Here is a 27,563-nt window from a genome sequence, read left to right on the forward strand (position 1 = left end):
GGATCCTGACTGCTTAATGGACAGGCAGTAGAGCACTAATAGACTGGTTCAGCTCTGCCGCCACAAGCACAAATAAAGGAAATCTTTCATACTTTCATAAAGGATCTGCACTGAGCTGTCACAGAGTCACTTTTTTAATTAGAGCAGCCAGAATGTGTTTATTTTTAAAGTCTGATTCTCACTAAAGTTAAAAAAACAAAAAGCAGTCTTGTCATGTTTATTATTTTCCCTCTTAAACTCAAAGTCAGTATCTGCAGTAGTGAATACAGTATCATTTTTATGCACATGGACGTTTAACATTAGTAACTAAGAAAAAATAGCAATAGGCAGCTTGGTAATGAATTAATTAGTTTGGGTATTATTATTCTGTTATGGCATTTAGGTCTTCATAGAAGTGGCATTTTCTCTCCAGTTAGAGTCGGTGTGTTTGAGGCTACTAGGATTTCCTCATTTAGAGGCCCCAGTCTGTCAGTAAATGGACATAGCACCTTTACTTTAACACATTCATATAGTGACTTTATCTATACCTAAACACTTTATCTAATACTTGCACTGATGGATGCAATAGAGGCAACTCAGGGTTCAGTATCGTGCCCAGGGATACTTTGACACATGGACTGGAGGAGCCGGGGATTGATCCACTGACCTTCTGATAGATGACCCACACAACCACCTTGAGTCTCCGCTGCCCAAAAAGACAGCAATAGCCCAGGATCATCAGTGCAGGTGTCCCCCAAGGTTGGGTGCTCAGCCCACTGCTGTTCACCCTGCTGACACATGACTGTATTGCCAAGCACAGCTCAAACCACTTCATCAAGTTTGCAGAAAATACAACAGTGGTGGACTCATCAGTGACAATGATGAGTCTATTTAGAGAGAGCACGTCTAAACGTCCTGCAGAAGCTGAAAAAGACAGGCTTTCCCCCTTCCCAGTATTACTGCTTTCTACTGGGGAACAATTTAGAAAATGCCCTGCTCATAGATCACTGTCTGATATGGGAACTGCAACAAAACCAATACTGGATGCTGACAGGCTTCAGGTAGATCCCATCCACTGTGCACAGTGATTGTTTAATTGTCTAGATGTGTGTATAAGGCAGTGACAGGTGGTGACTCTAAAAAAAATTGAGGAGCACAGAAGGAAAAAGAACTCACAGCCTAATTTTTACATTACATGGCTACTTATCTCCATATTCTTATGGTTAATGTAAACTTAAGCGGTTAAACAATGGTTCACAAGATTTCTTAAAGTCTGCCTCTTCTTAACATAACAGGCACTGATGTTGTAGCAAGCTAAGGTATACAACCTCTGCATTTATCAAACGTCCATGTCTCAGGGATCAAATGCACTCATGGTGTCCTACTATAATTGTTTCAGTCAAGACCAATATAGTTAAAAGAAGAGTTATTTCTATGTGGTTTCATTTGTATTTTCTAGTATGTTTATGTTCTGGGGCCTCCCTACCCTTCTACTCATGCAGGTGTAAGGCAGGGAGACCACATTTCCCAGCCTCCAACTGCAGCAGCAAGACATGGCACAGGACCGGGAAGAAATCAGTGACAACAGATTTGCCACTGATTAAGTCAGACACAGGAGGTGGAGGTTTGCTGCAAAGCAGCTTCCAGCCACTGTGAACAAAAAGGAGCTTAAAAGAGATTTACCAGCTGGATGTGCAGAAGTGTAACAGCTGAGACATTAGCTAATTTGGGCAAGCACTGAGGTCAGCTGATCTGCTAGGATTGTGGGCTGAGGGTCCAAACTACTATACTCACTCACTATAGCAACAGTACAGAAGAAAAGTCCAATTTCAGATGTTTTCACATACAATTTTGGTGTAAACTTAAAATTTCACATCTTTAACAAGAGCTTAATGCATCATGCTTCATGACTGAGTTCCAGCTGTGGATCAGAAGTTTGTGTTGTCCACTAATTGGCAAAGACACTGAACCCCCAAATACCACTGGTGTAACAGCAAGCTGGGTTCACATTACGAGGTCTGACACAACAGAACTTATTACACCAGCCGACACAATTGTTGATTTTTCAAGAAAGTGCACAGTGGATGTCACCCAATGCTGCATTTTGGATACACTATCTGCGTCCCAACAAATAACTCTAGCTGTATAATGGATCCCTGAGTAAACCAATAAAGGCAGAGAGGACTCTTCTGCACACAGTATGGTGAAGTGAAAACACTCTACTGTCCTCCTCTGAAGGGTACTACGAAGCAAGAGTAATGCTTGCTAACCTTAACGTCAGTTTTCATTGTCACAAATCTTTTTGCTTCAACTCAATTCAAGTTTATTTATATAGCACATTTAATACAACAGTTGTACTTGGCTGGATCACTGTGGTATTCAACATAGTCTGGAGCAGGTTATGTTCAAATTGGGTGTAAGCACCACATTTTCACAATTTTTTTATTTAAGTATCCTGTAAGTGCAATACAGAAGGAATGCCTTTGATATATATAAACCATAGAGTCTAAAACACCTGAATGAAGCCCAGCTGTAAAGTTAAAGCAGCGCAAACTAGGCATCATATTCTCGCTGGAATTTGCATGAAAGTGTAAAAATAGACATTTGTTGACAAGTCATTATTGAATGCATTTGCCTTTTACACTTCAATAAATATCTCCTACCAAACACCTCCCCTAAGGGGAGTGGCCCCCTCCATGTGATGAGATAAATGCAGAGACTGAGTTTCACTACATGCACGTATTTGTGCATCTAATTGTTTTGTTACCACATCTTGTATGTTTTAAGCTGCAGGATGTAAAGGGGAAAAAAATGAACACTGGTTCAGAATCAGATCCTGTCAAAATACCAACATGAAATCTTGCTTCCTTCACAGGCTGATGGGAAGCAAGATAGTTCTGAAAGTTTCAGCATCTACCTCCAGCAGGGAAACAGAAATGAGGGGAACATCCTGATGTGATCAGGTATCTAGTATCCATGTGGAAAGGAGGCTGCGGGCCTTCGAGAAAACTTACAGAATGGATTTCAACAGAAATTTGGATCTGATGTCTGCAGTTTTATTTTAATGCTTCAAAAAGCCTTAGCCTTTAAATCTCTGACAAGCAGTGTTAGCAATTCTATACCACAACCATGGCACTTAGGATAAATTAAAATTTGGCTTCTTTCAGAACTTTTTTAAGTGGGACATTTGTGAACCTGTTTGTCTTTAGATAATATTTAACATACAGATGAAAGAGGTACACTGAGTAGTTTTTCAGTGCCATTATTGGCAAAAATGTCTGACCTCACAAAGCCCTGCTTTAATGTTGTTTTTTTTTAGGGAAACACTGGACGCTTTTCATTATTAGACCATCAAATATTTTATTATTTTTTATGTACCAGTAAATGGCAGCATAACATATGAAGCTCAAACATACAACATGTAAATGTTGGTTACAGTTAGTGAAGGTACCTGAAATGGCCTTTAAACCTCACGTTGGTGAAACCCTTGACAGCTCTCACTCATTCATTGTACATCCTGTATAATGACAATAAAGGCATTCTATTCTATTCAACACAAATGTTCAGTAAAACACAGAGCAGAGTGAAGTCTTCTGCCTTCCAAAGTACAGAAAAGCTATGTGCCCCCTTTCTTTCTTTTGTTTATTTGTCATGTCTCAGATCATCCATCCATCCATTTTCTCCTGCTTATCCAGGGCTGGGCAGCAGCCTAAAGAGAGAAGCCCAGAGCTCTCGCTCTCTCTCCAGCCACCTCCTCCAGCTCATCCGGGAAAAACCGAGGCGTTCCCAAACCAGCCAAGAGATATAATCTCTCCAACACCCACAGGAAACAAGTCCAAGTTATGGCCAGCAATGCGGACCAAGCTCTCGTTGTAGTTGCGCAGGGACCATCAATTTAAATTTTTTTCAGCTCATCAAACAATTTTTGATATCTGACAAAAATTTCAGATTTATGTTTCCACCTAAGTAAAGCAGTTTCAATCCTCTGTATATCCTGGGCATATGTGATGATGACTTTAAAGAGACTGTTGTTTTTAAATGATAACTGGGAGAATGATGGGGGGGGGGCACCTAAACTTAATAACTGTTGCCTTGACAGCATGAGCTGCATCAGTCATGAGTGTTCATTGACAGTGAGTCTTTCACATTACTGCGGCCCACTTTTCTTAATTTCAATTCAGAGACATTGGAGGGTTTTTGAGCATGAGCAGCCTGTTTAAGGTCATGCCAAAACATTTAAATTGGATTTAAGTCTGGACTTTGACTAAGCCACTGAAGCCTTGATACAGCTTTTTTGACTTTCAGATCATTGTCCTGCTGGATAATCTAAGGGAGCTCGAGCTTCAGGGTATGAACTGATGGCTGGACTCTACTCCAGGATTTTCTGGTCGATAACAGAATTCACGGTTCCATCAATTACTGCAAGATTTCCTGAAGCAGCAAAGTAGCTCCAGACCATCATACTACCACCACGTTTGACTATTGGTATGATGTTCTTTTATGAAATGTTCTGTTAGTTTTATGCCAGGTGTTTTGGGGTTTTTTGGCAAATGTGAGAGAAGCTTATGTGTTCCTTGTGGTCAGCAGTGATTTCTGCCTTGAGACTCTCCCATGGATGCCCCGTCCTTTCTTTATTATTGAATCATGAACACTGACCTTACCTGAGACAAGTGAGGCCTGCATTTCTTTAGATAATGTTCTGCGTTCTTTTGTGACCTCCTGGATGAGTCGATGTGCTATGATGGCCATTCCTGGGAAGGTTCACCACTGTTCCAAGTTTTCTCCATTTGTAGCTAATGGCTCTCACTGTGGTTTGCTGGAGTCCCAAAGCCTTAGGGCTGATTTAGACTTCTGTGCTGAATCTTAGGATGTAACCTATGCAAGTGGCTGACATCATTGTCGACATTTATGCTTATGCGAGGTACATGTGTTCATTAACTTACAATTGTGTCCTGTTTTTGCCAGCCAATAGAAACAAATGAAATCCTGGGACTTTGTTCTCTCCTGAGTCCTCGCTCTTGGTTGTGGTCAGTTTTTTCAGGGACAAACATATTTGTCTCTCTAGTTTGTCCACTTCTTTGTTCATTCCCTCACGTCCATTCTGATGGTTTCAGCATCTATTTACTGACATTTGTGAGTCCTTATATTGATATTATTAATTATTTTTTCTTATACTGAGACCATGATTATTACTCTCTCGCTGATAAATTCATAGGACTTTGGACAGCTTTTCTCCTCTTAAATATTGAAATGATCATTTAAAAAATGGATTTTGTCTAATATTAAAATTTGTTTGATGATCTGAAACATGTAAATGTGACAAATATGCAAAGAATAAAAAATAAGAAATCTGAAAGGGGGCAAATAATTTTTTCACAGCACTGGACATCAGTCTTCCAAATGGTTACTTTCAAATCACAAATCATAAAAAAAACACATTTCATTTAAGTTATCAATCAGTTCTATTTCTGAAAAGAGATCATCTGAACTCAGAGCAAAATCCACACCAGAATTAGCTCCACTTGGTGATCAGTTTAATAAACAAGCTCTGATGTTCACTTGGCAGTGAATGGAAAATAATTACAATTTTGTATTGTTAATTTTCCTGAATTTTGTTAAAAATTTGTATTAAACTTAGATGGGACACCATCAACTGTGGTACTACTCTGCAATATTTACAAATGACCCATAGAGGAAATAGAACTGATATATTCTCCATCGTTTTCAAACTGGCCAGAAATCGATGTGAAGGATCATCACTGTTGATGAGAGCTGGGGTTCCAGTCCACCATTTTCAGGTCTGAAGGCTGAGCATGAAGTGGGACGTTAGACTACGAGAGTGCTTGTCATTTTTGGGGGCATTCATTGCATTGTGCACCATGAATTTGCTGCCCAGGTTGACACTGTCCTACTGTAATGTTCTGTGATGTCTGATGAAGAAAGAGTGAATGCACAACTGCCTCTTTATGACTTTGTCCACCTCCTAAACTGAAGGATTGCCATTTTGACATACTGAAGGAGATCCAGCATCCATTAGAGGCACAGCTGCAATGGAACCAAATGAGATCTATATAGTGTGAGCTAAAAAATAGCAGATATGCTGAAAATGGTCTGGATGTGCAAAGAGATGATCTTGAAAAGGAGATCAGCCAGTTTTAAATCCAGTAAGATTTTTCATTTTTAGACCTTTACTAACAGAGAATGACATTCAGTGAACGGCCCAGGGTGGACTTGAACCCAGGCCTCTGTGGTGTCCATGTAGCATGCGGGTCACCTGCTCCACTAGGGGCCTTATAGGCCCATGCTCAGAACTTTTGGATTACACATCATGTGCATGTGACATCCTGGCCCACTACTTACTGAGCAACTTCTCAACTGCTACTTGACATTTCCCTGTAGTTGCTTCAAGATAAACAGCTCTAGATGGTTTGCAAGTGGAGTGCTTTTAAAGTAAAGCATCAGCAGTAGGCATATCTTCAGCAACATCTTAACAAAGCTCTGATGCAACAGCAGCAAGTGGAAAGCTAGCAGACAGATTTCGGGGCTTTTCTTTTAAGAGCCTGGGTGGAACAGCAGCTGGAAGAGCTGAGATCTCTTTTCTTAGAACTGTTGCTTTTAGTCACTGAGTGTTCACCTATCTGGTGGACAGTGTCATTTTAGACACAAATCAAAAGACAACTGCTTCGGTCTATCTGAAGATCCAGCGGTATAACTGCCACCACAGTGCATAAAAGTTGTCCAAAGCACCGGTTTGGTTTGCTGGCAAGGCAACAGAAGGCTGCCGAAGCTGTTTTGGCCACTGTGATTTCTGATAGCCGGCAGTTTGAGCTTTTATCATGAACTCTGCCCATGAGTTACAAGTGAGAATCAATTATCAATAGACAGCTAGGCCAAACAATGAGTATGTGGCTTGCTTAGTGAATGAGTTTGCATAGGTTGTGAATACAGCAAAATGCCCTGTGTAGCCAGTTCTTCATATCATTATAGTTCCAGTAAGGAAATGTACTCTTTAAGTTTGAATACATGAGTTTGTACAAATGTTCATCAAAGTGTGTGATAGTGTGCGTGCACATGCCACATGCACTCAGACTCAGTTGTTTTTGTTCCTTGTTATCAGCCAATCACTTGTCTTACTCAAGTAGATGCTCTAACCTAAATGCTTGCTTAGCTCAGTCAAAGCTGTTAACACAGTGTGAAGGCTCAGACTTGAAGGGAGAAACAACCACTAGTTTTTTTTTTTTTTTTTCCTGGAGTTGGTAGAAACCAAAAACAGATAAAAGCGACTGGACTTGAATGAGTCATCAATAGTCCTTTCTAATCATTGCATATACAATTCCTCTGGTTGAGGCCTCACCTTAGCTAATTTGATTTATTTGAACTGGAGCGCTCCACTGCAAATGCTTAAGACTACAAATATTTATTAATTAAATTACTTTGCTTGAAAATAGGAAATAAATTGCAGATCACAGTTTGTTAAATGTTTGAACAAGACTGCAAAAACACACAATTATCTACTTCAGAATCATGCCACTCTTTAAAGAACATTATCAAAGTAAACATGTGAACATCCAACTTCTGTTGCAAACCTCGATGTCTGTCAGCTTTATAGAATATACCAACCCATCAACCTAGTGGCTGGGAGTGTCACTGTGGCTGGATCTGGCTCTATCACACTGTGTGTGCTTCAGCCTTTATTCCCACTGATTACAACTATAAAAGCATTATTACTAAGTTTCAGAACACCAAAATGATGCTGCACAAGTTGTTCAGTTATTAAATTGGTAATTCAAAACATCAGCTGTGAGCTGGAGGGTTGCACCTTATCCGAAATTCCAGCAGCTGGAGAGCTCGTTCAAGTAACACTATCCTGAGCTCACAGAGGATACACAGCAGAACAAAAACTACAAGTCCTAGATGTTGGAGTTCATCCGCAGGATTAGTTTTATTTGAGAGCAGCTGAGTTATGTGTCACAAAGTACACAGGAGAGGAGAACATATAAACAGAATTATATAATTATTTTAGGAAAGCTATTGCGGGTGCCTACTTTCATAATGCACACACTTGCACATACACCCCCCCCCCCCCCCCCCCCCAACACCACAAATAAAGTCTAAATCTGTGGGAACCATTATAATCTGCTCTTTTGTTATTGTTGAGAGAACAAAGCTGTCATCAAATGCTCTATATGGGATTTGGGTAATGTGACAATACTGTAAAAGACTAAGACAAACCTGAAAGCTTTGGAAAAACCTGCTCAGTGGACCTTAAAGTAAGAACATATTCCTGTCAACGTCTGTTTTTTTCCTCCCCCTTCCCTAAACAAAGCTCACTGTAAGCCATGGTGACATACAAACTCACTGACGTTCTCTTGGGCATTATTTGTGAGTGAACGGTTCCTTTATCTGCCTTGTATTAATGGGAGTAGTGTTATCACTTACTCTCCCTTGTCAGATGTTTTTGTTGGTTGCACCTGTTCTGTAAGGACTGTCTGGTGTTCTGACTCTTAGTAGTGCAGAGAATCTGCCCACCTTCAACATGACCAGAGGTCTCATGTGTCTGAGCTCGTAGCTTTCAGTGTGTAGTATTTTGGCATCTTAAATCAAAACCCATATTGGTTGAACCACATGTATGTGAGAGATCTGTCTTATCACAGTTTATCCCTGTCTAGCAGTTCCTGCAGTTCACGGATATCCTCTGGCAGCTCCAGTGGAGGCAGGTCATCCAGACACAGATCTTCCTGAGCTGGCATTTCCAGTGGTGGCAGTTGAGGGATTGCAATCTCCTTTCCTTTCCGTGTGCTCCCTCCCGCTTGTCCAACTCCAGTTCCCACAGGACCACCTGCTTGTGGGAGTACCCAGAGCTCAGAGCGCTCCACAAAGTCAGCTGCCTCCGAGTGCAGCCGCATATTTTCCAATTGTAGCCGTTTGTTCTCGGCTCTCAGCCGCTGGTTTTCGTTTGTCAGGTCATCAACCAGGAGCCGCAAGTTTTCGATGGTTGTCTGTTGTTCTTCCAGTCGTGTTTTGTCATCTTTAGTGGTTTTAGAGCCAGAACACATTGGAGTCAACATCTGGCTTCCTCCAGTCTGTCGAGTCTGAAGCTGGTAGAGTAAGGTGTCGTACTCTCTCTCGCCAATTCCTGCCATCTCTGCAGCTAAGAGACCTGGAGAGACGAAGGGCTGGGTCTTGCCTGTGGATGAAGTTTTGGCAATGAGCCCTGGCCCGGGAAGCGCTAGGCCAAGTCGTGTCTTAGTTGCCTCCCGCCGAGCTTCTCTCTTCCAGCGTTCTTGGATCAGTCGCTGCTGTTTAATGTGACTGTCCCTCTGCAGCTCCATGGACAAGCGAGCCTACAGATAGAGAGCGTCAGCACCAGCCATGGCACTCACACAACTACTTAAGATACAAGAGATAAACAACTAAAAAGCCTTGGTAAACAGGCAGGGTTAATGAATGAGTTCTGAATTTTCTGAAGATTTGTGTGTTTTTTGTTTTAAAAGATTAATACTTAATGCGTGGAGTGAGGATATCACAGCACAAAACAGGCAGCATGAAGGGTGGCAGTGCTGATAAAAATTCTCATCATATCCATCTCTATGAACAGAAATAGGTTCCTATACTTGCGCAAAGAGGGCCATGAAGACTATATGTTAATGTAGTTTTTATTTACAGCTGCTTGTTTTTTTCGGCTGGTCCCTTTAGGGACCACCACAGCTGATCATCTGCCTCCATCTCACCCTATTCCTAACATCCTTGTCTGTCACACAGACCTGCTGGAGGTCCTCTCTCACTGCATCCATGAATCTTCTCTGTGTTTTTTTTCCCCCTGCATCTTCACTTTTACACCTGCCACCCTCTCATTCACACACATGTATTCTGTCTTGATTAACTCTAGCTACAACCCTGAGAGTCCATATTCACAGAACCATCGTACCTGATATCTACCTTAAAGAAAAAAAATGAAGGAACTACCTGAAGACCTTTTCGACCATTTTAACTCATTTAAAAATGGCCCCTTAATAAATATGTCTAGAAAAACCTCTAAAAACACTTCTTTCATCTACTGAAATATTGTTTTTTGAAAAAACAACTCTCTCAAGGTCTCATGGTTTCAATTCTGCTTTGGGGTCTAGATCAGTGGTCCCCAACCTTTTTTGAGCCACAAACCAGTTTAGTGTTAGACAATATTTCCACGGACCGGTCTTTAAGGTGTGGCAGATAAATACGCCACAACGCTCTCTGGTCACCATGGTGACGTTTAAACATGCCTTCAGAATAAGATACACTGCAAATACAAATACAATACGAACAAACCGATACATGGAAATGGGCAGATGGGAGCTGAGGAGGGCTTTAGCAATAAACTCTTAGCTAAACTCTTAAAGACTTATGCAATCACATTTAATTGGAAATATATTACAATGGGACCAGATATTTCATTAGGACCTACAGAAACCTTCCGACTAGAGCTAAAATCCGATTTGTGCGACTTCGACTTAGGTGATTTTTACTGTATAAAGCACATGAAAAATACAACTCACCTTAACGCTGAATCAGTGTGAGCCCTGAGCTTGTTTCTCTGCAACTCATTTTTGCTAGCTTGTGGGTTGGCTGGGTTTGGCCTCACGTATCCCGGAACACACCAATACACTGTCAGAATCCTTACAGTAAACAGGAAGCTTTGATTTCACATGGAGAGTGACTGCAGAGCCGCGGTGTCCAGCGCCGGTGAGTGTCAGCTTAAGCTTGGCTGTGTCTGCCTCACTGCTATCCCCGGTGTTGCTAAATATAAATGGCAAATGGACTAGCTCTTATATAGTGCTTTTCTACTCTTGTTGAGCACTCAAATATTTATACGAGCGTTATGTAGGTCAACCAACCTATTTTGTTAGACAGGCGCGGGAACCAGCGAAGCTTGTGGGTTTAATTTTAGTGGTGACGTATCACGTGACCAAGACAAGCATCTTGACACGTCAGGAGGGAGTCATAGACGGAAGTAACGGAGAAAACCCGGCCATTTTTCAAAATAAAACATCATTCAGACTTAGATAATAAGCAAAATGGAAATAATGCAAATTATTTAGTCTTTAAGTGAGGCCCGGTACCAAATGACCCACGGACCGGTACTGATCCGTGGCCCAGGGGTTGGGGACCTCTGATCTAGATCACCTACAATATACTAGAGGTGGTGTTAAAGATGTTTTCTAATCTCAGGCAGTATGACTGCATGATGGAGAAAAGAGGTTTCACTACCATTCTTCCACTGATCACACATGCACAGGAAACTGTGTGTCTTACCTGCTCACACTCGGTTGTCTTCATTGCCTCAGTCAGAAAATCTGGGAGCGACAGTGATAGAGAGAGATGAGCAACAAGGGAGTCGATAGCAGTGCTAGAATACACACTTTCTAACACACAGTACACTGCATGTAACGTGCAGCTTAATATACAGTCATCATAACAGGACAGGCCAGGGACACAGTATTTATTGTGTTGGTTTTCTATTCCATTCTATTCCATATTCCATCACTGGACTGGAAATTCAACAATGAGTGTCGGGTGAAGATATAAAAACAAACAAAAAAAAACCCCAATAGGACTGCAGATATTGATTAGTTTAGTAATCGAGCATTCTATCGATTATTGCAGTGATTAATCGAGTAAGCGGATAACATACACTTTTGTCTTATTAATGACCAATAATAAATTTACAAAGGAGAAAAAACACAGGTCTTTAAAATGAAATGCTCACTGGTGTTCATTTTAGAAACTGCAGTGTTTTAATAGTAAAAAAAACTAAACCCTTTCAGTGCATTTATGTGCCATACTAAAATAATTTTTTTAAGAAAACAGTCACAAGTAATAAATACAATAAGCTGTACTCAACCTAAACTAAGGCATAAAATAAAAGATTATTCCATGTACTCAAACACAATCTTCTTTATCCTTTATTAAAAAGCTGTTAAATCACTGACATTGTGGTGGCAGACCAGTCTTTTTTTTTATATTAATATTGTACTTTGTTGACAGGACAACGGGACAGATTGAAATGTTAGGGTGCTGTTAGTTAAATTATGATAGCTTAGGGATTTATATGACATTAGCCGCTGGAACCATTTAGGCCAGGGATCCTCAAATCCAGGACTCGAGGGCAGCTCTTAGATGTGTCCCTGATCCAACACACTTTAATCAAATGGCTGAATTACCTCCTCAGTATGCAGTCAAGTTCTCCAGAGTCCTGCTCATGACTTCTATATTTGACTCAGGTGTGTTGAAGCAGAGACATATCTAAAAGTTGCAGGACACCGGCCCTCAGGGCCTAGATTTGAAGATCCTTGATTTAGGCTATGGAACATAGTTGATTTTACTTGCCAGCAATGCCAGCTGTCTCAACAAAATGGTAACATTCAGTATAACATAAGAAGGATAATGACTGGGATGTTGAACTGAAACTCATTCACCTTGAATTCTTTAAACAGATCTGGATGTCGGTCTTTTAGGTGCTTCACTAAATTGTAAGTGTTTCCTCCCTTGGGAGGAAAAAATCTAAGATCAAAAAAGCATGCTGCAGAAGCACAGAGGATGGCTGTAGTGGGCAGTATTTATTGTTTTTAACACTTGGGTTCATTTTACTACAAAGAATTTCTTTGTAGAGTATGAGTTTTGTTTTTCCCCGGGCAGGGTTTAGGCTAAATGACTAACAGCACCTACAGATTAGCAATGTACAACATGGCCGGGAACATATTAAAGGCCAAATTCGGACAATGGTCAAAGACATTTGACACTGTTAGGAGTTTGTGTGTGAAAATGGTTGTAGTGTCAAAGAAACAAACTACCTGCTGCTTTTCCATGGCAGGAGATGGCCTCTTCATACTTTCCAACAGCTACCAAACGGTCAGCATTTCTGCACTGCTGGTGAGCCTGAAGAGCGTAAATGTGCACAGAAATTGTGTCAGAAACAAGAAGACAATGTTACAATAATACAAAGAGGTGCTGGAATAAAACCATGGATAATAGATGATGCAAAAATACCAAATCTACTGTATATACTGGCTTTTCTGTTTTTAATGTAAAAACCTTTTTGCCATATGTGACAATAAACATCTATGGAATGAAAATAAACTCGGATGGTTTGAGAGTGACGATCAGATGATGTATTTGTTTGTAGAATTCACTTTAAGCACTACAACATGGATATTTTTATGATTTATTGGCTGTTTTTTCTTGTTAACAGAGAATCTTCACCATCTGATTGCCCTAGTAGTTATATTGTAATCCTGGACAACCCACTGAGGTGATGGAGTTTCAGATCTGGAGCTAAGTGAAGCCCCAGGAGGAGGAAATATAAACTGTGTGTTTCTGTGATCATTACTGGGAAAACGAGGTCCTTGGACAATAAGGCAGAAAATCTTGGTGAGATGATTGCGACCAATGGGAAACCTCAAAAACTTTAAAATGAAGCCAACATTTAAGTGCCAAAAAATTGCAGTTTGCCCAGGGTCCACTTGAGACTGGCTGTAAAAGGGAGTGAATCTCCATATAAAGCATATATAGCCTGGTTCAAAAACTGTTGTGGACTCTGGATAGTTTCCCTTCGCATACTAAATCTGAGTGGGGTGAATTTTTTTTTATAATTGATAACTGAGTTAGGGGTGTGACCGTTATAATTAACAGATGTTCCGACACAGGCAGCTGAATTTGCTTGGCTGAATATACTACTACTAGATTTCATCACGCTGCCTTTGGGAGCATTATTAATGGCTTATCTCACTATTATTATGATTTGCTCTGCCAACCATTCCAGAAGGTTGTGCATCAGTTTTGGTGAGTGAAATAGTAATATTTCATTAGCGTGTTACGTAGTGCTAATTAGCAGATGTGTTTGTTCATTGCATGTGTATAGTTTGTGAATGCAGCTTGCTAATAAAGCTAGCATTACCTGATAAATTAGCACTTTCATCCATATAAGGTAACTTGTGGCTCTTAAAAAAAAAAAAAACACAAAAACAAAAAAAAACTAAACAACAACAAGTGGTGGCAGGCACAAAAACCCAGCGATAACACATAGGTCCTATTTAAAAAGTTAAACTAAAAAAAGCTTTCATTTTATGGTCATTTTAATTTTTTTGTAAAAACTTCATCTCTTATGAGAAACACATGACTTTCTCATTAAAAGAAAAAAGATAATGGGGGATTGAGTGATCGGCTTGATAGAGAATCAAACGTCATATTTGCATATCTGCATCATATCCCGATCAAATGCTACATGTCCATTATAACAACAGTGACATGCTTCTTACTGCAACAAATGAGGATATATCTTTTTTTTCAGCTGAGATATGGCCAAAAATATCTGTTAAATGGAGTTTCCCAATGTTAAATTCAAGTAACTGGCAAATCCATGTTTCTGTGACACAAAATAAACCTTTAAGATGTTTTCAGGTGAGAATGTAAATGTGCAAACCTTAAATATCTGCTCGATTTATTAAGATATTGCTTAATTGCAAAAGTGCTCTCTAGTGTTTTTGGAGATGTCTCCATTGATCCAACAGCCATCTAGGCTCTCTATACCTGGAAAAACACCTGACTCCCAGTACATCATTTTGCCACTGAGTGGAAGTTAAATAGATATTTCACTTCACTTAATGATATGTAAGGGTTGATGTTTGGTTTATTTCAGTGTTTCATTTGTTTCTGAGGAAATCAGTTTGGCTGAGATTAAAGTTAAGCTTCATAACTGGGTAGTTTTACTTAACTTTAATGTCAAAGACAAAGAAACCATTCTCAATCCCTTTCATAGCATTTTATGAAGATCTATTGTTCTAGAGCACAGGAAACAATAAAATGTTACATGAGAGCACAATCTACTTTTCAGGAGGCGTTTTTGTTGTAGATTTTCTTTTAATGAATATAGGAACATATGAAGAGTTCAGATGCAAAACCTTCTAAATCTGCCTGGACACTTCTTTTAAAAGAGCTTTTTTTTCTGGATCCAATGGTAAGTTTTAGCAATTTCATTTTACAGGCAATGATAAGCTGCCTTTTTTTCAAAAATGTAGTAATATAAAAATGTGTAATATAGTAATTTACCTACTTTTTTTTTAACAAATAATAATATTTTGTTTTGAGACAAAAGCAGCAAAATCTTCAGTCCGTCCACTGTCCAGTGTGAATGAAGGCAAAAGGCAAATATCAGACTATAATAAAAACATTTCCACATAGATTCACACAGTACAACCACAATGGCACAAAATGGCAGCACATTTATTTTAACAATAACAGAATAGTAGATACTAGGCTGCCAAGCCACCTACCCGTCTGGTCCCCTACGAGCAGACCGTATGAAAGACCCTAACAGGAAAGTAGACAGGAGCCCTGCGTAGGCCTGGGAGTACGCTCGGCAGCCAATAACGATCCTTCCGCTGGTTCACGACAGAAATCTCGTTACGACTTTTACTTCCTTTAGTTAGACAAGTTTGATCACCGAACATGTTTTCTACACAAAACAAGGCTAGACTCACCTTCAGCTGTGTTTACAATCAGATCACCACCAACAAAAGCCAGCTCCTCGGTGCAGCCAGAAAAATGCTTAAAGTCATATGGTCCGATCTTGAATTCTGATTGGTTCTAGGGACATGGAGGCATATAGGGCAATGGGAAGTGGCGTTTGGAGGCTTTTGATAATTCAGACTAGTCAGAGACTATTTAACAGGTTGTGACATTACATGATTGATTGGCGTACAGTACCTGTGGCATTACTATTCGGGGGGGCTGGATGGAAAGCTCTGGCGGGCCTTATGTGGCCCGCGGGCCCCCAATTGACGTTCCCTGTTCTAGAGAATGATGAACTAGTATCTCATTGGTGTTACTTTTCATCTGTATAAAGTTGATATTGGAAAAAAACTGGGCTGAATTTATATTACTGGATACAAAAAAATAAGTCGTCTTTAAGTGAATGTCACTGGGAACGACACATTGAGATGAAATAGTGGTATCTTTAGACAACCTGCTAAGTGGTTATTGATGTGTTCCATTTATTACTAATGTTTACGGGCATTGTAGGTGAGGCTCCTCCACCTTTCCGGGTTTGAAGTCCGGCGTTCCGACTGAAAATTCTGACTGGAAACTCAAAAATTCCCACTAAAAATGGAACGCACCATAACACCAACAGGCCGTCCACACATGTTAACAAGTAACGTTAACGTATCGTTGGTTATTTTAACTCAGCAATGGTTTAAAAAAAATCTTACAGTATTGCTTTCCAAAGCCAAACCGGTTTGTGCTTATCTTCTCAAGGGACGCAACCGGAATGTTCCAATTTAAGTCAGAAGTCGAATTTTCTACTGGAACGCCCACTTATGTTGGATTTCAAACTCAAAGTCAGAGGAACCCCATCAACCCTAAGTTAACAATTCAAGATGGCGGTAGTGAACGTAAACAGTAGTAAAACTTTTAATCTATACAGTCACTGCTGTGTATTTTTCACTGGATGGAAAAGGCCATACGCAGAGCACTGACCAGGCTCTGTCTATGAAATGAACGTGCTGCAGCCCCCCAACCAAACCAAACAAACAACAACATTGCGCTGTATATTGCTAGTGATGTATGAATGACTATCCTGCTAAGGACCAAAACAAATCCTGTTTTTCCTTGCTTTTTCGACTCTACTACTGGAACGCGTTCAACTCATGAGTAACGTCAGTCACAGCTCCAACATCCGACTTCCGAGACAAAGCTAACAACAAAGCTAGCCGCTAACTCTATGGTAGCTCCTAGAGACTGTAAGGATAGCCTTTTATTGCAACATCAAACTTACAAGGTTGAGCGGGCTGTCCACGACCTCCATGGAGATGATTCTTCGACGGTTTACACTACATGAAACGTGCCTCTGTCCTTCACAGACTGTCATTCGCACTAGGATTAAAAATCTTCAAAATAATAATGACAAGAAAATTACTGAAGGAAACACAACAATCTCCTCCACTGCACAGCCAAAGCAGCGTCGTGACGTCACAGCTGACTTACGCTAGCTCCGTTTTGGTTGGTCAGTTGTTCTTCTTCTTTATGGATTTTAATGGCTGTTGGCAAACCAACTTAAAGGTGCATTACCGCCACCTACTGCAGAGCAGTGTGCGCAAGCGATTAGTAGGGAAAACAACAAGACCCCCTCAAAACAAACAAACAAAAAAACAATATTCTCTCCATCAGTTCTGTAATTCTGAGATGTTGAAATAAAGGACTGCATACATTCTGTGGTACAGTCCCTACAAGATTCCCCAGTGTAAATTTCTGATTGTTTTCCTTTAAACAAAGCCACTAAATCTAAAGCAACAGGATGACGACCTGTACAGGGTGTACTCTGCTTCTTGCCCTATGTCTCCTGGGACAGGCTCTAGCTCCCCCGTGACCCTGAACATGATAAGCAGAAGAGAATGGCTGGATGGATGGATGGATGGATGATTCTTAATGATATTTTTAACCACGTCTTTGTGTAACAGTACTTCTGTTTTAATTTGCTGTAATTTTTGCCAACAGGTCCACCTTCACCCCCTACATGTGCAGAAACACAAAGGAATGACATCTCTAACCCATTCCTGTAAAATACTCTATAGCCCTACTATGACCTTTTATGTTCACCCAGTATGTCACTTTAATTCTTAATTCGCAGGGGCATTTCTCCCATTTCCACTTGCATTGCAGACACTGGTAGTGTTCTGAATGTTCTGCTGCAGATTCATAGGGGCTGTGCCTGTTCAACATCAAGATTCTTGAGGTCAGTTTCTGCTGTAGGCATATAAGCAATACATAATCTAGTATTGCTCTTATAAGAGCCCATTAAGTGTTTAGTAGAGCTGTCCTGCTTGCTCCCGATTCTTTTCCTGACAGGCATTGCAATACATTATTAATCTTTTTATACTCATCTCTAACTTTGTTAATATGTTAACATCAAGTTAGCTTCTTATCATTCTCAACATTCCTAGAAACCTCACCACAGGCCACTGTTCAAATGTCTGTCCATATAAATTCATGGGTTGCTGATTTATGGAATTTTGAAAAAGAGATGATTTGTGATTTTTCAATTTTCAGTTTAAATGTCCAATTATTTGCCCATTCTTCCACTTTTGATACTGCAGTTTGCATTTTATTTATGGGGTATTCTTGATTTTGACCCCTTATGCAGAGTGCCCCGTCATCAGCATAAAGTGATTTTCCTATGTCTTGCTCAGTCTGTTCAAAAATTAATTGTTAATTATGTTAAATAATAAAGGACCGCACTAGAGATGGGAATCACCCGAAACCCCACGATATGGTACTATCACAATATTTCACTCACGATAATGCAGTTTTTAACATTTTGCAATATGCTGAATATAGCAATATTGTGATTTATCACTTTTTTTTCAACTGCAGTATTATGTCTTCAAACTTAAACTTTGTCAGCATCTGTTTTATCTAGTAAGATTCAGTTATCTCACTTCAGTTATTTTTTGCTGCAAAATTAGATTGTAAAACATAACAACACTGTCACTTAAACATGGCATAAATGTTGCCGTAAGCTAGAGTCAGTCTGATATCAGTCTGCGATTGAATAGCATCAAGTTGGCAATTACATGCAATCTGTTTCTGATAATATAGCAATTAGCTGTGATAAGTTGTCAAAAATCATATATCTGTTGCTGTCTACATAGATAGACATTCACACTTAACAGAAATTCACATTTAACTCTTACATTTGTGCTCAGCGACCTTCTTGTTCCATAGGAATCTAACCAGAACACAAACAGCTGGCAGACAGTTGAGTTGAGTCCCCTTGAGTTATGCTCATTGACAAAGACTCATTCAGACTGATGTTAGCAGTCTGTCTGCATTTATAAATAGCAATTATTTGCAAACCTGGTATTATACCTGCTTGCTTCCAGATTGATGGGATTGTACCTTTATCCTATATATTATTAAACAATTTTAGTATCACTTCAAGCATACTGTTTTCCCCTCACTTCCCTCCTGCCCATTCACAGCCCAACTGGTCATGCCAAATTGTTCTAAATGACCCAATCTTTCAAACATATCTCTCACAAATGATATAAAGTTATTTTGAGCCATTCCATTCACAAGGTAAAAGCTGCAATCACTTTGTGGCAATATGAATTGTATATTCTTTATTTATTGAGTTAAAAATTTTCATAGACATTAAAAATCTCTCTTTTTTTTTAAAGAGAGATCTGGGGAAAAGGGCAGCAAAAAATTGCAACAAAAAGGATTTGATTGATTATAATGTAGAACACTGTATAATGCAGCCATAAAGCTACCTGAAAAACAGGTAATTTCTTTATTTTATATGAAACCACTTTGTAAATACTGTTGACTACAATCTATTTACCAATATGAGCAAAGAATATCACACATAAAAAACACATAGAAACATCCTCGTCATCCTCCTTCTGCTGTCAAGCGACCAGAAATAGAAGGAGCTTCCTCTAAAAATAAAACCTTAGCAATAGCAATATATATATGTTATATCTTATAAGTATACTTTTTAAATATTTGAACTTTATCAGTGCGTTATGTCTGATCTCGGATATGTCTATTCTTTTGTTGCTTTTTTGATAACATGGTTTTATTGTGATATAATAAACAGAAATGCTTTGCGTTGTTCTTTCTCACTTGCCACCCTGTTTTGTTTTCATTTAGGGCGGAAGAGGAAGTGGCGTTCTGCATCGTATTTGTTAAGTGGGATTCAAACATATAAAATAATCAAGAGGTTTTAACGGTGTAGTATACCAAAAGATATCGGGTTTTGCTTGTTCGTAGCAGGCTGCGTAGCTAACGTTAGATGACTTCCGTCAGTGTGTCCTGTATAGACGCGTACGCAACATATTGGCAGATTTAGAACCAGACTATTAAATGAAGTATACGCCAGCAGCTAAACCACCGATGCTGATGAAAAAGAGAAGTCATACGTGTTTGATAGCTTCCAGTATGGCGTCTTTAGTATTGCTCATGATGGTGCTTTACGGTACCATGAGCAGTCAGCAACCGGGCGGCTCCAGCCTCAGACACGACTACCAGCTGCTGGGCAGACCCCTGTACAAGCTAGATCTGAGCTGGCCCAAGAACCCGGAACTCTTCACTGGAGAGGTGTTTGGAGTAGCAGTCAACCAGTATGCTGGTGTGGTGTATGTGGCTCAGAGAGGTAATTACACGCTTTGTTAGTAATCCTGCAAGAGACTAGACGTTTTTGTTTGTTTGTTTGTTTTTTAGCATCAAAATATATTTAACACAAGTACTCAGACAAATGAGTTCTTTTCAGAATCACACATAATATCACTGGATCTTAACTGTTGATTCATTAATGAGTTATTGTGTCAGTTGTTGCAGATAGAAATTATTTTATTATCTATTATAATAAAGTAGGATAAGATCCTCTATTTGACTTAAAGGTAGGAAATTCTTTTGTTACAGCAGTTAATTTAAACGCAACAAACATATTACATAGCTTCAATGCGCAGAATGTAGCTCGATTAAATGTAGTATAAAAAAACAGTATAGCAAATATCTGATGACACTGAAGTAGTTCAGTACATCAGTGTAAAATGTTAATGTGACATTGGTGTGAGGTCACCGGGGGCAGCAGTGTTATTTCAACCCTTGCGGACTTGCCTCTGCATCAAAGTAAAGTTTTCTGAATGTTAATTGATGTTTTTAAATGAGCAATGACATTTTACTGTGGTATTTAGTGGTGTAGATGAGTACATTATTATTGTCCTAAATTTTACAGATTTTACAACGTTTGTATTGCCAGGTTATGATCAAAGTTTCAGCTGGTGTTTAATCCCGTCCAGCATGACCTAGCAACATTTGTAGGAAAAAAGAAATATTCACTACAGTGCCAAAATATTCTAGTGAGGAGACAGTCCTCTTCTTGTGTTGCTCATGTTGTAATAATCAGCAGCTCTGCCTTCTCCTGCTGTTGATCGTTGATTATTCCTCTTCTTCTCCCAGTGTTAGTGTGTATGTTGACTCTGTACATACCAGTTCCTTACTTAATTTATCTCAGCACAGCTTTCAGTTTAATCAAAACTACTTCAACCACACACATAGTCTCCCTCCCTCTCTCTCTCTCTCTCACACACACACACACACACACACACACACACACAACACAACATCACACACATATCACATACAGTTCTTGTTAGTAAGAGTGTCATCTTATTTATTCCTCACTGTATCAAACCTCGAGATCTATTAAGAGTCACAGCACTACTTTGCTAAATGCTGCTGCCTACATGTGCAGTCTGTGTCATGTATATGCAATGCTGTACTATATAAGCTTGCATTTGCTTATCTTTAGGTGACAATGTTCCCAAGGTGCTGGTGTTCACTACAGATGGAGATTTCCTCATGTCCTGGAACACAACCACTCTGGAGATGCCTCATGGAATATTTTTAGCAGATGCAGCTTCATCAAACCCCACTGTGTGGATCACAGATGTAGGCAATGGCCCGTATGGTCATTGCATCAAACAGTACTCACCATCAGGGAAGATGCTACAGGTGAATGCTTCATATAGGGCTTGATTTGGTGCGAAGTTGGTTCTAAAGTATTTATTGTGATAAAGAATGAGAAAACATTCTGTTGGTTGTCGATTTCTTTGTATCAGGTGCTTGGAACGCCAGGGAAAGCAGGTTCTGGATTGGATCCCCTACAATTTGATCAGCCAGCTGAGATCTTTGTCCACAACTCTGGGGAAATTTACATCGTGGATGGTGATGGGGGGATGAACAACCGCCTCATTAAGCTGTCCAAAGAGCTGCAGGTAATGTGGATGCATGGAGAGAAAGGACAAGGGCTAGCTCAGTTCTACATCCCCCACAGCGTGACCGTGGACACAGCTCAGAGGGTCTGGGTGGCTGACAGAGGCAACAAGAGGATCCAGGTTTTTAATTCTGTCACTGGGGACTGGCTGGGAACATGGGGAAGCTGCTTCACTGAGGATGCACCTTATTCTGTTCGGCTTACCCCAGACAAGAAATACTTTGTTGTCATCCAGCTCAACACCAATCAGATTTCGCTGCTGGATGCACCACCTGTAGGTGTGATTGGCCAATGCAGAGTAGTCAGTGTGATTCAGCTGGCTGACGATGTGAAGCCGCACTTGGTAGACCTAGACCTGAAGACTGGGGCTCTGTACGTGGCTGAGATTGGCGCCCAACAAGCCCAGAAGTTCACCCCCTTTAGTCTGGGTGGAAAATTGCTGTAGTGCCACACTGGGCTTTCACTGAAGAATTGAAACAACATGATTGATCAGAAACTGTGTAATATTGTAATATTTATACTATGATGTAATATTTATGATGCACAGCATCATAAACTTTACTCCTTACATAAAATGTACTAGAATGTTCACAAACAGGATATTTGTCCCTTTTAATTAGCTGACCTGAATCATAACCTTAAAGGGGACCTGTCATGTGCTTTTTCAACTCTTTTTTTTCTTTCTGGGACTCCACTAATGTAGCTTTACATGATTCACAATTAACCCTCTGAGGTTTAAGTGTAATCTGACAGTCCACACTCTAACCCTAATTCTAACCCTAGACAATTAGAACATGCAATGTTTGTTTTTTCTAATAAATATTCTTGGCAGTCATTGCATCAGGGAAAGTAACACACCGAAAACTATTTACTAAAACTAACTTGAAAAGGAAAAATAAGTTTTGCCTTTCTCTAGAATATAGGGTTAAGATTAAGGTCATCTCCAGTGATTGCTTAGAGCCTTAAAGGAACTTGTGTATGTTATAATGGTCCTTTATTCAGTCCCTCAGTTCGTCCTCTGTTCTAGCTCCCATCTCTTTTTGTTCCTAAATACACACTATCATCTGATTGGGGTGCTTTGAGAAAGCTATTACTTGTTAGCATCTAGCACTTAGACCTCAGAGGGTTGAAGTAAACTTTAAAGCTAAAAAGTAACATAATTTTACAGACTGAGCTTTTTGCCCAGTGGGATTAATTTTACATATGTTTACCTCCTTATTTGAAACTTGGTCATTTTAAATATGAACAACAAATACTTCAGCATTATAGGTATGCATGACAGAAAATAAGGAATGGCTGAATAGGTCAATTCAAATTATAACATACTTTTAAAAAATGAGACTGCATATGAGTTACTTTAAAGTAGTAGGAGATAAACAGTCTCTTCGAGTCAGGGCTACTTTGAGGTGAGCATGTACTCCTTTAAAACTTTCATAATATTCAGTGGAATTCAACATTGGGACATCTGTAAATATTTCTCAAAATTCAAACTTAATTAACGAGTTTTAGTCACAAATAATATGCAGATAAAAGAAAAGCAGGTTTACTTACACTAGAGAAGGTACCATGTGTATTGCTGAGAGTCATCACTGGAAATTATTTCAGGGTTTATAGTTTTTTCTCCCGTTTTTTTATTGTTATGTGCCATTTGTAATTTTTCTGATGTTTCAGTGCTTGAACAGATCAGAGCCTCTCTGACAAAGAAGTGTTTTCCTTCTTTACTGCAGACACTTTAAGTTGTTTGTGCTTTTTGCCTTTTACCAGAGTGTAGCAAAAGGCTGGAACTGAGCCATTTTGCATGATGTATCTTTGAAAAATGTGACAGAATCCAATTGTAAATAAATTTATGAGTGATTTGTTTTTTCTGATTTTTTTGGCACAGCAGTTGTAAAAATATTAGTCTTAGTAGATTTCTTAGTAATCTTAGCAGATTATTTTAGATTTCCTGCTCGATGATTAATGGTAATTAAGACATAATACACCCGCAGAAGCATAAGTGCCAGCAGCATCACTGGCCACTTATGTAGGTTACGTTGTAGGGCCGCAAAGACTCAAGACTGCAGAATAAATCAGGGCAAAGAGTATACGGAGCATATTGTGACAAAATGATTTTAATAATTTTAATAATTGTCTTTTGTTGATTACAGTGTTTTTGTGCTCAAAAATTGAAATTGAAATCAGAATTCGATTAATAGCACAGCCCTAAATATACACCGATTAAAACCAAAATAACGCCAGTTATCTAGTTTGTGTGGTACCTGTCAGTATAAAACACAGTTAGTATTTGGGCAGTGATGCAATTTGTATACTTTTGCCTCTGTACACCACCACAGGGAATTTTATATCAAGCAACTGGTTTTTAACTTTTCTTTAAAAGGTTTAACAAAAGTGTTGCATAAACTGTTAGGAAATCACAGCCATTTTTAGACATATTTCCCCCTTTATCAGAGGCTCAAAGTCAATGGACAAACAAATAGAATTTTAAATATAAGGATTGTTTTTTTACATGGATGAAGGTCCTTTGCCGTCAGTCATTCATTTGTACTGTGAAACATTGTTTAATCATTTTTGTAGTATTTGGCTGAATCCCAGCAGAGAGTATAGTCTTGTTCACTTCAAAATTAATTCATTACTGTTATCAGCAGTCAAATCATCAATAAACCCAGTTCCATTGGCAGTCACACATGCCTATGCCATAACAGTACCTCCAACATGATGCGGTTGTCTTTGGATCATGAGATTTTCCTCTCCATCTCCATGCTTCTCTTCCCATAATTCTGGTACAAATTCAGTTTGTTTGTTTTTTGGTTTGTTTGTTTGGTGTGTGCATCTGTGCCTAACTTCTGAGTCCAGGAGGACTTCAGCAGGTTCTCTGGAGCTTTTCCACTCCCTGGCCAAGCACCTGTGCTATATCTTGTATTGTCACCTGCAGTATTTATGGGCAAGCTTGATCAAGCTTGAGCCAGATTATTCTATTCTATTCTATTGCGCCAAATCACAACAGTCACCTCAAGGTGCTTTATATTATAAGGGAAAGACCCTACAATAATTACAGAGAAAACCCAACAGTCAAAATGACCCCCTATGAGAAGCATTTGGTGACAGTGGGAAGGGAATCCCTTTTAACAGGTAAATGGACTAGTTCTTATATAGTGCTTTTCTACTCTAACTGAGCACTCAAAGCACTTATACAACATGTTTGCATTCATCCATTCATACAAGCACTTCTATCTGTAGATAAGCTAAGTGCTTACTGTCTACAATTTACACACACATTGGAGAGCAACTTTGGGTTCAGTATCTCACCCAAGGATACTTTGGCATGCAGACCAGAATCAAACTGCCAACCCTCCAATTAGCAGGTGACCTGCTCTATCTCCTGAGCCACAGCCACCCCAAACAGGAAGAAACCTCCAACAGAAACAGGCTCAGGGAGGGGCATTCATCTGCTGCAACCAGTTGGGGCTGAGGTGAGAAACAGGACAAAAGATGTGCTGTGGAAGAGATCCAGAGATTAATAATAACTAGTGATTAAGTACAGAGTGTAGTATAAACAAAGTAAACAAGGTGAATGAAAAGAAACAGTGCATTATGGGAACCCCCCCAGCAGCCTGGGCTTATAGCAGCATAACTAAGGGATGGTTCAGGGTCACCTGATCCAGCCCTAACTATAAGCTTGATCAAAAAGGAAAGTTTTAAGCCTAATCTTAGAAATAGAGAGGGTGTCTGTCTCCCGAATCCAAGCTGGAAGCTGGTTCCACAGAAGAGGCGCCTGAAAGCTGAAGACTCTGCCTCCCATTCTACTCTTAATTATCATAAGAACCACAAGTAAGCCAGCAGTCTGAGAGCAAAGTGCTCTATTGGGGTAATATGGTATTATAAGGTCTTAAAGATAAGATGGGGCCTGATTATTCAAGACCCTGTAGGTGAGGAGAAGGATTTTAAATTCTATTCTAGATTTAACAGGAAGCCAATGAAGAGAAGCCAATATGGGAGAAATCTGCTCTCTCTTTCTAGTCCCTGTCAGTACTCTAGCTGCAGCATTTTGGATCAGCTGAAGGCTTTTCAGGGAGCTTTTAGGACAGCCTGATAATGAATTACAATAGTCCAGCCTAAAAATAATAAATAAACCATGAATTAGCTTTTCAGCATCACTCTGAGACAGGATGTATCTAATTTTAGAGATATTGCATAAATTAAAGAAAGTAGTCCTACACATTTGTTTAATATGTCCACTGAAGAACATATCCTGATCAAAAGTACAGTAACTTCAGTTTTATCTGAATTTAGAAGCAGGAAATTAGAGGTCATCCAAGCCTTTATGTCTTTAAGACATTCCTGCAGTTTAACTAATTGGTGTGTGTCATCATGTCATATTGCCTAAGGGAAGCATGTATTGTGTAATAGAATAGAATAGTAGAATTGATCCTAGCACAGAACCCTGTGGAACTCCATAATTATCCTTAGTGTCTGAAGAAGACTCCCATTTACATGAACAAATTGGAGTCTATTAGATAAATATAATTCAAACCACTGTAAGCTCTAATCTCTGTAATAAAATATTATGGTCAACAGTATCAAAAGCTGCACTGAGGTCCAACAAGACAAGCATAGAGTCCAGTGTCAGAGGTCATAAGATCATTTATAACCTTCACTAATGCTCTGTACTGTGATGAATTTTGAAACCTGGCTTAACTCTTCGAATAAACCATTCCTCTGCAGATGATCAGTTTACTGTTTTACAACTACTCTTTCAATAATTTTTTAGATAAAAGGAAGGTTGGAGATTGGCCTATTTGATCATATTTAGGATCAAAGCTTTCATTAAAGGTAGGACTTCTTTGAGCAGTCCTGTAGGAATGGCGTCTAATAGACACACTGATGGTTTGTAGGAAGTAACTATTCAAGTTAACTCAGAAATATCACTCAGTGAGAAAGAGTCTAAATAAATAACAGCAGTACCAAAAGTAGATGTACACAAAGATACAGTATGTCTGTGAGATGATTATGAATAATTGTTAAAAATTTTATTTGTGAAGAAAGGGCTCTACAGAGCTCTGATTGTTTGTCAGCCTGGTTACAGTACTGAAAAGAAACCTGGGGTTGTTCTTATTTTCTTCAATCAGTGATGAATAGTAAGATGTCCTAGCTTTATGGAGGGCTTTTCTTTTAAATAGAGCAACAAACTCTTTTTCCAGGCTAAATGAAGATCTTCTCAATTAGTGAGATGCCACTTTCTCTCCAGCCTACAGGTTATCTGCTTTAAGCTGCACATTTGTGAGTTATTCTGGCAGTCAAGCACTTCTGATTTGAAGCTTTCCTTTACAGAGGAGCCACAGTATTCAGAGTTGCATGCAGTGAGGATGTCAAACTACTAATGAGATGATCTACAGGGGTTGGACAATGAAACTGAAACACCTGGTTTTAGACCACAATAATTTATTAGTATGGTGTAGGGCCTCCTTTTGCGGCCAATACAGTGTCAATTGTGGCCATCAGACTCTATAACTCCTCCCTTAATAGGTGACATTGTGGTTCATCAGTGTCATTCATTTATCAGTATTCAATTGTACATAAAATTGTTTAAATTTCCATATACATTGTACATACACTATATACATTGTACATACACTTATACATTGTACAAAAAAGGACTGTGCATATATATATAATGACACCTATTTAAAAATTTTTGCACTCACAAGTTTCATATGTGTATAGATTTAGATGTGTATATAGTCAAATTATCTCTTTAGTCTTTATATTTTTA

General features: G+C 39.3%; 2 protein-coding genes across 2 annotated transcripts; one reads left to right on the forward strand and one right to left on the reverse strand.

Annotated features, from left to right (window-relative positions):
• Positions 1-8,085: 8,085 nt before the first annotated feature.
• On the reverse strand, positions 8,086-16,977 carry nrbf2b (nuclear receptor binding factor 2b). Its single transcript, XM_030755081.1, has 4 exons — positions 16,790-16,977; positions 12,810-12,894; positions 11,272-11,312; positions 8,086-9,323 (listed from the first exon to the last, which is right to left on the reverse strand). Exons 1-4 carry the CDS (start codon positions 16,880-16,882, stop codon positions 8,628-8,630), a joined length of 915 nt encoding a protein of 304 aa, XP_030610941.1. The 5' UTR covers positions 16,883-16,977; the 3' UTR covers positions 8,086-8,627.
• Positions 16,978-19,672: 2,695 nt separating this feature from the next.
• Positions 19,673-23,649, forward strand: LOC115797758 (NHL repeat-containing protein 3). The gene is made up of 3 exons (XM_030754249.1): positions 19,673-20,167; positions 21,329-21,531; positions 21,639-23,649. The coding sequence occupies exons 1-3, from the start codon at positions 19,879-19,881 to the stop codon at positions 22,236-22,238; spliced, it is 1,092 nt and encodes a 363-aa protein (XP_030610109.1). The 5' UTR covers positions 19,673-19,878; the 3' UTR covers positions 22,239-23,649.
• The last annotated feature ends 3,914 nt before the right edge of the window (positions 23,650-27,563 follow it).

The sequence above is a fragment of the Archocentrus centrarchus genome, chromosome 19 (genome assembly GCF_007364275.1).
Source record: "Archocentrus centrarchus isolate MPI-CPG fArcCen1 chromosome 19, fArcCen1, whole genome shotgun sequence".
Lineage (NCBI taxonomy): Eukaryota > Metazoa > Chordata > Actinopteri > Cichliformes > Cichlidae > Archocentrus > Archocentrus centrarchus.

Coding starts and splice junctions, on each gene's coding strand:
- nrbf2b (XM_030755081.1), bottom strand. CDS start 16,882: ATGACAGTCTGTGAAGGACAGAGGCACGTTTCATGTAGTGTAAACCGT. Junction 12,895..16,789: donor TGGACAGCCCGCTCAACCTT/GTAAGTTTGATG, acceptor TACGCTCTTCAG/GCTCACCAGCAGTGCAGAAA. Junction 11,313..12,809: donor CTGCCATGGAAAAGCAGCAG/GTAGTTTGTTTC, acceptor TGTCGCTCCCAG/ATTTTCTGACTGAGGCAATG.
- LOC115797758 (XM_030754249.1), top strand. CDS start 19,879: ATGAAGTATACGCCAGCAGCTAAACCACCGATGCTGATGAAAAAGAGA. Junction 20,168..21,328: donor GGTGTATGTGGCTCAGAGAG/GTAATTACACGC, acceptor GCTTATCTTTAG/GTGACAATGTTCCCAAGGTG. Junction 21,532..21,638: donor CATCAGGGAAGATGCTACAG/GTGAATGCTTCA, acceptor TCTTTGTATCAG/GTGCTTGGAACGCCAGGGAA.